Below are 11,922 nucleotides of genomic sequence, written 5' to 3' on the forward strand. Positions count from 1 at the left end.
ACGGCCGGGTCTCGGAAGAGTTCTGCTGGTCCCAAACATCTTCCATTTGAGGATTATGGAGGTCACTGTGCTCTGAGGAACCTTGAGTACTGCAGAAATTGTTTTGTAACCTTGGCCAGATCTGTGCCTTGCCACAATTCTGTCTCTGAGCTCCTTGGGCAGTTCCTTTGACCTCATGATTCTCCTTTGGTGTGACAAGCAGTGTGAGCTGTGAGGTGTTATATAGACAAGTGTGCGCCTTTCCAAATCACGTCCTATCAGTGTAATTACACACAGCTGGACTCCAATAAAGGAGCAGAACCGTCTCAAGGAGGATCACAAGGAAATGGACTGCATGTGACTTACATATGAGGGTCTGAGCAAAGGGTGTGAATACTTATGACCATGTGATCAGGGCCGGATTAAGGTTGGTGGGGGCCCCTGGGCAGAAAATCTGGTGGGGGCCCCATAAACGTTAACATTTTTAGCCATAACAGTAGAGCACGAACTGTAGCATTTAGATATAAATTTAATGAACATTTATCTTCTCCTGTTCTGCCACATTCAGATTTACAGGACTACAATACAGACACAGTCCAGGATCACTCACAGCTGTCACTTATACACACAGTACAATACAGATACAGTCCAGGATCACTCACAGCCGTCACTTATACACACAGTACAACACAGATACAGTCCAGGATCACTCACAGCCGTCACTTATACACACAGTACAATACAGATACAGTCCAGGATCACTCACAGCAGTCACTTATACACAGAAAGTAGAGTTACTCACATATTTTTTTATTCATCCCAATGTTAAGGCAGCCAGGGCCGGCTCCAGGTTTTTGTGGTCCCCGGTTGAGTCTCAGTGGGCCCCATCCACACACAGACACGCACATACACATACAGGCATACGTACATATACATATTTGAAGACAAATTCACAAAAATACATTTAAACAGACAAATATATGCACAGTCATATACACTGGCACACATGCAGACACAGACGCATTACAGGTGTTAATATGGAGAAGTCACAAGCAGCATCACTCACCTCCCCCGCCTGTTTCCGTCCAGCTCCTCCAGGACATGTGGCTGTGTTGCATGATGGCCATCACTAACAGACATGACTGCACGCCATGCACACTGACACAGCACTTCTGTTTATACATCACAGGAGGGGCTAGGGCCTACAATATATACATTACAGGAGGGGCAGGGGGCATAGTCGTTACTGGGGGGCATAGATGTTGCTGGAGTGGCAAACAGCTCTGGTGGCGTACACATTACTGGGATGGGTGGCTTAGCGCTCTGGGGTGCCGCACAGACTGCTCTGATTCATATATACACACACACAGCTCTGCTTCACACACACACACACACACACACACACACACACACACAGCTCTGCTTCACACACAGCTCTGCTTCACACACAGCTCTGCTACACACACAGCTCTGCTACACACACAGCTCTGCTACACACACAGCTCTGCTACACACACACACACAGCTCCTTCACTCACACAGCTGCTTCACACACACAGCTCCTTCACACACACAGCTCCTTCACACACACAGCTCCTTCACACACACAGCTCCTTCACACACACAGCTCCTTCACACACACAGCTCCTTCACACACACAGCTCTGCTTCACACACACACACAGCTCTGCTTCACACACACACACAGCTCCGCTTCACACACACACACAGCTCCGCTTCACACACACACACACACAGCTCTGCTTCACACACACACACACAGCTCTGCTTCACACACACACAGCTCTGCTTCACACACACACACACACACAGCTCTGCTTCACACACACAACTCTGCTTCACACACACACACACAGCTCTGCTTCACACACACACAGAGCTCTGCTTCACACACACACACACACACACACACACAGAGCTCTGCTTCACACACACACACACAGCTCTGCTTCACACACACACAGCTCTGCTTCACACACACACAGCTCTGCTTCACACACACAACTCTGCTTCACACACACACAACTCTGCTTCACACACACACACACAGCTCTGCTTCACACACACACACACAGCTCTGCTTCACACACACACACAGCTCTGCTTCACACACACAGAGCTCTGCTTCACACACACACAGAGCTCTGCTTCACACACACACAGAGCTCTGCTTCACACACACACAGAGCTCTGCTTCACACACACACAGAGCTCTGCTTCACACACACACAGAGCTCTGCTTCACACACACACAGAGCTCTGCTTCACACACACACAGAGCTCTGCTTCACACACACACACAGAGCTCTGCTTCACACACACACAGAGCTCTGCTTCACACACACACACAGAGCTCTGCTTCACACACACAGCTCTGCTTCACACACACAGCTCTGCTTCACACACACACAGCTCTGCTTCACACACACACAGCTCTGCTTCACACACACACAGCTCTGCTTCACACACACACAGCTCTGCTTCACACACACAGCTCTGCTTTACACACACACAGCTCTGCTTCACACACACACACACACACACACACACACACAGCTCTGCTTCACACACACACACAGCTCTGCTTCACTCACACACACACACAGCTCTGCTTCACACACACACACACACAGAGCTCTGCTTCACACACACACAGAGCTCTGCTTCACACACACACAGAGCTCTGCTTCACACACACACACACAGAGCTCTGCTTCACACACACACACACACACAGAGCTCTGCTTCACACACAGCTCTGCTTCACACACACAGCTCTGCTTCACACACACAGCTCTGCTTCACACACACAGCTCTGCTTCACACACACACAGCTCTGCTTCACACACACACAGCTCTGCTTCACACACACACAGCTCTGCTTCACACACACAGCTCTGCTTCACACACACACACAGCTCTACTTCTCACACACACAGCTCTGCTTCACACACACAGCTCTGTTTCACACACACAGCTCTGTTTCACACACACACAGCTCTGTTTCACACACACACACAGCTCTGTTTCACACACACACACAGCTCTGTTTCACACACACACACACACACAGCTCTGTTTCACACACACACACACAGCTCTGTTTCACACACACACACACAGCTGTTTCACACACACACACACACAGCTCTGCTTCACACACACACACAGCTCTGCTTCACACACACACACAGCTCTGCTTCACACACACACACAGCTCTGTTTCACACACACACAGATCTGTTTCACACACACACACACACACACACACACACACACACACACAGCTCTGTTTCACACACACAGCTCTGTTTCTCACACACACACAGCTCTGTTTCTCACACACACACAGCTCTGTTTCACACACACACACACACACACACAGCTGTTTCTCACACACACACAGCTCTGTTTCTCACACACACATACACACACACACACAGCTCTGTTTCTCTCACACACACACACACAGCTCTGTTTCTGTCACACACACACACACACACAGCTCTGTTTCTCACACACACACACACACACACACACACAGCTCTGTTTCTCTCACACACACACACACACAGCTCTGTTTCTCACACACACATACACACAGCTCTGTTTCTCTCTCACACACACACACAGCTCTGTTTCTCTCACACACACAGCTCTGTTTCTCACACACACATACACACACACAGCTCTGTTTCTCTCACACACACACACACACACACACAGCTCTGTTTCTCTCACACACACACACACACACACACACACACACACAGCTCTGTTTCTCTCTCACACACACACACACAGCTCTGTTTCTCTCACACACACACACACACAGCTCTGTTTCTCTCACACACACACACACACAGCTCTGTTTCTCTCACACACACACACAGCTCTGTTTCTCACACACACATACACACACAGCTCTGTTTCTCTCTTACACACACACACAGCTCTGTTTCTCTCACACACACACACACACAGCTCTGTTTCTCACACACACACACACAGCTCTGTTTCTCTCACACACACACACACACAGCTCTGTTTCTCTCACACACACACACACACAGCTCTGTTTCTCTCACACACACACACAGCTCTGTTTCTCACACACACATACACACACAGCTCTGTTTCTCTCTTACACACACACACAGCTCTGTTTCTCTCACACACACACACACACAGCTCTGTTTCTCACACACACATACACAGCTCTGTTTCTCTCACACACACACACACACACAGCTCTGTTTCTCACACACATACACACACACAGCTCTGTTTCTCTCACACACACACACAGCTGTTTCTCTCTCTCACACACACACACACACACACACAGCTCTGTTTCTCACACACACACACACACAGCTCTGTTTCTCTCACACACACACACACACAGCTGTTTCTCTCTCTCACACACACACACACACACACAGCTCTGTTTCTCACACACACACACACACAGCTGTTTCTCTCACACACACACAGCTGTTTCTCTCTCTCACACACACACAGCTCTGTTTCTCTCACACACACACAGCTCTGTTTCTCTCACACACACACAGCTCTGTTTCTCTCTCACACACACACAGCTCTGTTTCTCTCACACACACACAGCTCTGTTTCTCTCTCACACACACACACACAGCTCTGTTTCTCTCTCTCACACACACACACACACACACACAGCTCTGTTTCTCTCACACACACACAGCTCTGTTTCTCTCTCACACACACACACACACAGCTCTGTTTCTCTCACACACACACAGCTCTGTTTCTCTCTCACACACACACACACACACACACAGCTCTGTTTCTCTCACACACACACAGCTCTGTTTCTCTCACACACACACAGCTCTGTTTCTCTCACACACACAGCTCTGTTTCTCTCACACACACACAGCTCTGTTTCTCTCTCTCACACACACACACACACAGCTCTGTTTCTCTCTCACACACACACACACACACACAGCTCTGTTTCTCTCTCTCACACACACACACACACACACACAGCTCTGTTTCTCTCTCTCTCACACACACACACACACACACAACTCTGTTTCTCTCTCTCACACACACACACACAGCTCTGTTTCTCACACACACATACACACACAGCTCTGTTTCTCTCTCTCACACACACACAGCTCTGCTTCACACACCACACATCTTTCTTCAGCTCTGCCCTTACCTGCTCCGATGCCATCCTCCTGCTGTTCCGGTATAGGCCGCCGTCCTCTTGCTGCTGTTCCGGTGCCGCGGCCATCCTCCTGCTCCGGTGAGTCTCCTCTGCTGGCCTTCTCATATGCGGCCGCGGCACCGGCCTTCTCATATGCGGCCGCGGCGCCGGCCTTCTCATCCGCGGCCGCGGCGCCGGTCTTCTCATCCGCGGCCGCGGCGGCGGTCTGCTGTGACGGCCGCGGCGGCGGTCTGCTGTGACGGCCGCGGTCTGCTGTGACGGCCGCGGTCTGCTGTGACGGCCGCGGTCTGCTGTGACGGCCGCGGTCTGCTGTGACGGCCGCGGTCTGCTGTGACGGCCGCGGTCTGCTGTGACGGCCGCGGCATTGGACCCCGCAGCAGAGCAGGGAGCAGGCATACCTTTGACCCCGGAAGTACAAACTACTTCCGGGGTCAATCAGCGTCCGGCGCCCGCAGTTTGTTTTTGCGTCTTAGAGACGCAGATACAAATAAATGTAGGTGCGCGCACCTCCACCCCCCCCCCCCCGAAAACACAGCTGATTTATTAGACTGTCTTTACGGAGGGGGAGAGGGTGTGAAGAAAAAAAAAAATTGCTGACGGGTGGCAAGTATGGCCCTGGTGGTGGGGGCCCCCTTGGAAGCTCTGATGGTGGGGGCCCCGGGGCTGAAGCCCCGCCTGCCCCGCCTATAATCCGGCCCTGCATGTGATATACTGAGCAAAGGGGCTGAATACTTATGACCATGGGATATTTCAGTTTTTCTTCTTTAATAAATTTGCAAAAACATCTACATTTCTGGGGTTTTTTTCTGTCAAGATGGGGGATGGGGGCAGAGTGTAGATTAATGAAAATTTACCAGATGGCTGCAATGAAACAAAGTGGGAAAAATTTAAAGGGGTGTGAATACTTTCTGTACCCACTGTATCTCTGTGTCCTCCTATAAGATCACCGCTCTCCTTTCCTGAAATACTCTGTGCTGCTGGGACCTGCTCCTTCCTCTATGTATCTCTGTGACCTCCTATAAGATCAGTGCTCTCCTCTCCTGAAACACTCTGTGCTGCTGGTCTCTAGCCTCCTCTCCTGTAATACTCTGTGCTGCTGGGTCCTTCTCCTTCCACTGTATCTCTGTGTCCTCCTATAAGATCAACGCTCTCCTCTCCTGAAATACTCTGTGCTGCTGGGACCTGCTCCTTCCTCTATGTATTTTTGTGACCTCCTATAAGATCAGCGCTCTCCTCTCCTGAAATACTCTGTGCTGCTGGGACCTGCTCCTTCCTCTATGTATTTTTGTGACCTCCTATAAGATCAGCGCTCTCCTCTCCTGAAATACTCTGTGCTGCTGGGACCTGCTCCTTCCTCTATGTATCTCTGTGACCTCCTATAAGATCAGTGCTCTCCTCTCCTGAAACACTCTGTGCTGCTGGGAGACTGTCGCAGAGTTACTATTTACAATCCCTTTTTTCCCTGTACAGGACACAGAGGAACATGTGAAAGTAAAGAAGCAAAAACATCTAAAGTCAAAGAATAAAGAAAAACGGAGAAGAAACAAGGACCACAAGCACAAGCATGGCCACCTGGTACTGGCCCATTTACCCGGGCACAGTCTCTTGTATGCACGGTTTAGACAGAAATGTGGCCATTCACTGACAGAGGGGCTCGTTACATGGTATCGGGGGCATAGGGCGGTGTTCACACTGCTGTACAGAGCAGGTGCGGCATCTGTAGTGAGACCGGAAGAAACGTATCCAATTCACTGACAGCAAGCAAAGATCTTAGAAAAGTGAAACCGCTCTGAGCAACTCAGACATAGAGATAGGACAGGATCACCGAGGCCAGTAGTGGCCAAATCCTCTGTCCAGAGAGCCCACCCCCGATCTGCTGCCCTGCACCCCCCTGCTGCACACTCACAGCTCAGGGTGTATACGCAGCTCATGTAAAACTGTATTTGTCACCAACACAGACCGCGGATCCAGAGATCGGAGAGAACAAGAGGCGCAAACATCACAAAGGGAAGAAGGACAGAGACCGCGCCCGGACCGGGGGGTTCACTGTTCTTGGGCTGGCACCTGGCATAGAGAAAACGCACACGGACATTCGTAACACACAGGTAACAATCCACAAAACACAGAACAGTGTGGAAGACACCGGGTGTATATACAGCAAATATATCCTTATACATAGGGGCAGTATTATAGTAGTTATATTCTTGTACATAGGAGCAGTATTATAGTAGTTATATTCTTGTACATAGGGGCAGTATTATAGTAGTTATATTCCTGTACATAGGAGCAGTATTATAGTAGATATATTCTTGTACATAGGGGCAGTATTATAGTAGTTATAGTCTTGTACATAGGGGCAGTATTATAGTAGATATATTCTTGTACATAGGGGCAGTATTATAGTAGTTATATTCTTGTACATAGGAGCAGTATTATAGTAGTTATATTCTTGTACATAGGGGCAGTATTATAGTAGTTATATTCTTGTACATAGGAGCAGTATTATAGTAGTTATATTCCTGTACATAGGAGCAGTATTATAGTAGATATATTCTTGTACATAGGGGCAGTATTATAGTAGTTATAGTCTTGTACATAGGGGCAGTATTATAGCAGTTATATTCTTGTACATAGGGCCAGTATTATAGTAGTTATATTCCTGTACATAGGAGCAGTATTATAGTAGATATATTCTTGTACATAGGGGCAGTATTATAGTAGTTATAGTCTTGTACATAGGGGCAGTATTATAGTAGTTATATTCTTACACATAGGGGGCAGTATTATAGTAGTTATATTCTTGTACATAGGGGCAGTATTATAGTAGTTATATTCTTGTACATAGGAGCAGTATTATAGTAGTTATAGTCTTGTACATAGGGGCAGTATTATAGTAGTTATAGTCTTGTACATAGGGGCAGTATTATAGTAGTTATATTCTTGTACATAGGGGCAGTATTATAGTAGTTATATTCTTGTACATAGGGGCAGTATTATAGTAGTTATATTCTTGTACATAGGGGCAGTATTATAGTAGTTATATTCTTGTACATAGGGGCAGTGATCTTCCATCATGTGGTAAGGGCACCAATAGGAATAAAATAATACATTATGTAATGTTATTGTGTGACTGATTTCTCGATCGTTGTTGCTTCCGTCTTCTTCTCTCCTCATAACAGGATATGACAGAATGAAGATGATCCCACTGAGAATCCATCATCCCAGGAGCCGGTGATCTTGGTTTGGGCTGTGGAGAGATGGAGGAAGACGTCTTTACTGCATGAGCCTTGTAGTATTTAGTATCTGTAATCTCACAGTATTGAATGTTTAGTCCATAGGACAGAATGTATCTGTATACCCATCTGTATACTCGCAGGAGCAGAGAATACACAGGTTACATTAATTATAGATATAGGAACCAGCACTTGTCATAAATAAACTGATTACAAATAAACGTCCATTTGTTGTTTTGTACACAAATAATTGGAAAAAGTTCAATGATGATTTCTCGGCTGCTCATCTACCAAGATCAGACGCCTGAGAGGACTAAGGAGCCTAGAGTCCATTACAGTGATATCACTGTGTATAGAGATACATAAGATTCTGTCTGCAGCCACCACCAGGGGGAGCTCCCTGTATACAGAGATACATGATAAGATCCTGTCTGCAGCCACCACTAGGGGGAGCTCCCTGTATACAGAGATACATGATAAGATCCTGTCTGCAGCCACCACTAGGGGGAGCTCCCTGTATACAGAGATACATGATAAGATCCTATCTGCAGTCACCACTAGGGGGAGCGCCCTGCATACAGAGATACATGATAAGATCCTGTCTGCATCCACCACTAGTGGGAGCTCCCTGTATACAGAGATACATGATAAGATCCTGTCTGCAGCCACCACTAGAGGGAGCTCCCTGTATACAGAGATACATGATAAGATCCTGTCTGCAGCCACCACTAGGGGGAGCTCCCTGTATACAGAGATACATGATAAGATCCTGTCTGCAGCCACCACTAGGGGGAGCTCCCTGTATACAGAGATACATGATAAGATCCTGTCTGCAGCCACCACCAGGGGGAGCTCCCTGTATACAGAGATACATGATAAGATCCTGTCTGCAGCCACCACTAGGGGGAGCTCCCTGTATACAGAGATACATGATAAGATCCTGTCTGCAGCCACCACTAGGGGGAGCTCCCTGTATACAGAGATACATGATAAGATCCTGTCTGCAGTCACCACTAGGGGGAGCTCCCTGTATACAGAGATACATGATAAGATCCTGTCTGCAGCCACCACTAGGGGGAGCTCCCTGTATACAGCGATACATGATAAGATCCTGTCTGCAGCCACCACTAGGGGGAGCTCCCTGTATACAGAGATACATGATAAGATCCTGTCTGCAGCCACCACTAGGGGGAGCTCCCTGTATACAGAGATACATGATAAGATCCTGTCTGCGGCCACCACTAGGGGGAGCTCCCTGTATACAGAGATACATGATAAGATCCTGTCTGCAGCCACCACTAGGGGGAGCTCCCTGTATACAGAGATACATGATAAGATCCTGTCTGCAGTCACCACTAGGGGGAGCTCCATGTATACAGAGATACATGATAAGATCCTGTCTGCAGCCACCACTAGGGGGAGCTCCCTGTATACAGAGATACATGATAAGATCCTGTCTGCAGCCACCACTAGCGGGAGCTCCCTGTATACAGAGATACATGATAAGATCCTGTCTGCAGCCACCACTAGGGGGAGCTCCCTGTATACAGAAATACATGATAAGATCCTGTCTGCAGCCACCACCAGGGGGAGCTCCCTGTATACAGAGATATATGATAAGATCCTGTCTGCAGCCACCACTAGGGGGAGCTCCCTGTATACAGAGATACATGATAAGATCCTGTCTGCAGCCACCACTAGAGGGAGCTCCCTGTATACAGAGATACATGATAAGATCCTGTCTGCAGCCACCACTAGGGGGAGCTCCCTGTATACAGAGATACATGATAAGATCCTGTCTGCAGTCACCACTAGGGGGAGCTCCCTGTATACAGAGATACATGATAAGATCCTGTCTGCAGCCACCACTAGGGGGAGCTCCCTGTATACAGAGATACATGATAAGATCCTGTCTGCAGCCACCACTAGGGGGAGCTCCCTGTATACAGAGATACATGATAAGATCCTGTCTGCAGCCACCACTAGGGGGAGCTCCCTGTATACAGAGATACATGATAAGATCCTGTCTGCAGTCACCACTAGGGGGAGCTCCATGTATACAGAGATACATGATAAGATCCTGTCTGCAGCCACCACTAGGGGGAGCATCCTATATACAGAGATACATGATAAGATCCTGTCTGCAGCCACCACTAGGGGGAGCTCCCTGTATACAGAGATACATGATAAGATCATGTCTGCAGCCACCACCAGGGGGAGCTCCCTGTATACAGAGATACATGATAAGATCCTGTCTGCAGTCACCACTAGGGGGAGCTCCCTGTATACAGATATACATGATAAGATCCTGTCTGCAGCCACCACTAGGGGGAGCTCCCTGTATACAGAGATACATGATAAGATCCTGTCTGCAGCCACCACTAGGGGGAGCTCCCTGTATACAGAGATACATGATAAGATCCTGTCTGCAGCCACCACTAGGGGGAGCTCCCTGTATACAGAGATACATGATAAGATCATGTCTGCAGCCACCACTAGGGGGAGCTCCCTGTATACAGAGATACATGATAAGATCCTGTCTGCAGCCACCACTAGGGGGAGCTCTCTGTATACAGAGATACACGATAAGATCCTGTCTGCAGTCACCACTAGGGGGAGCTCCATGTATACAGAGATACATGATAAGATCCTGTCTGCAGCCACCACTAGGGGGAGCATCCTATATACAGAGATACATGATAAGATCCTGTCTGCAGCCACCACTAGGGGGAGCTCCCTGTATACAGAGATACATGATAAGATCATGTCTGCAGCCACCACCAGGGGGAGCTCCCTGTATACAGAGATACATGATAAGATCCTGTCTGCAGTCACCACTAGGGGGAGCTCCCTGTATACAGATATACATGATAAGATCCTGTCTGCAGCCACCACTAGGGGGAGCTCCCTGTATACAGAGATACATGATAAGATCCTGTCTGCAGCCACCACTAGGGGGAGCTCCCTGTATACAGAGATACATAATAAGATCCTGTCTGCAGCCACCACTAGGGGGAGCTCCCTGTATACAGAGATACATGATAAGATCATGTCTGCAGCCACCACTAGGGGGAGCTCCCTGTATACAGAGATACATGATAAGATCCTGTCTGCAGCCACCACTAGGGGGAGCTCCCTGTATACAGAGATACATGATAAGATCCTGTCTGCAGCCACCACTAGGGGGAGCTTCCTGTATACAGAGATACATGATAAGATCATGTCTGCAGCCACCACCAGGGGGAGCTCCCTGTATACAGAGATACATGATAAGATCCTGTCTGCAGCCACCACCAGGGGGAGCTCCCTGTATACAGAGATACATGATAAGATCCTGTCTGCAGCCACCACCAGGGGGAGCTCCCTGTATACAGAGATACATGATAAGATCCTGTCTGCAGCCACCACTAGGGGGAGCTCCCTGTATACAGAGATACATGATAAGATCCTGTCTGCAGCCACCACCAGGGGG

At 48.5% G+C, this 11,922-nt stretch overlaps 1 protein-coding gene across 1 annotated transcript in view; it reads left to right on the forward strand.

Annotated features, from left to right (window-relative positions):
• The window catches only part of LOC142244636 (uncharacterized), a 31,052-nt gene extending 22,381 nt beyond the window's left edge, over positions 1-8,671 (forward strand). Inside the window, exons 5-7 of the mRNA XM_075316896.1 lie at positions 6,688-6,792; positions 7,176-7,322; positions 8,397-8,671. Coding sequence (XP_075173011.1) covers positions 6,688-6,792; positions 7,176-7,322; positions 8,397-8,411 — 267 coding nt within the window. The 3' untranslated portion in view covers positions 8,412-8,671. The remainder of the gene's footprint in view (positions 1-6,687; positions 6,793-7,175; positions 7,323-8,396) is intronic.
• The last annotated feature ends 3,251 nt before the right edge of the window (positions 8,672-11,922 follow it).

Source organism: Anomaloglossus baeobatrachus, chromosome 6, assembly GCF_048569485.1.
Source record: "Anomaloglossus baeobatrachus isolate aAnoBae1 chromosome 6, aAnoBae1.hap1, whole genome shotgun sequence".
NCBI lineage: Eukaryota > Metazoa > Chordata > Amphibia > Anura > Aromobatidae > Anomaloglossus > Anomaloglossus baeobatrachus.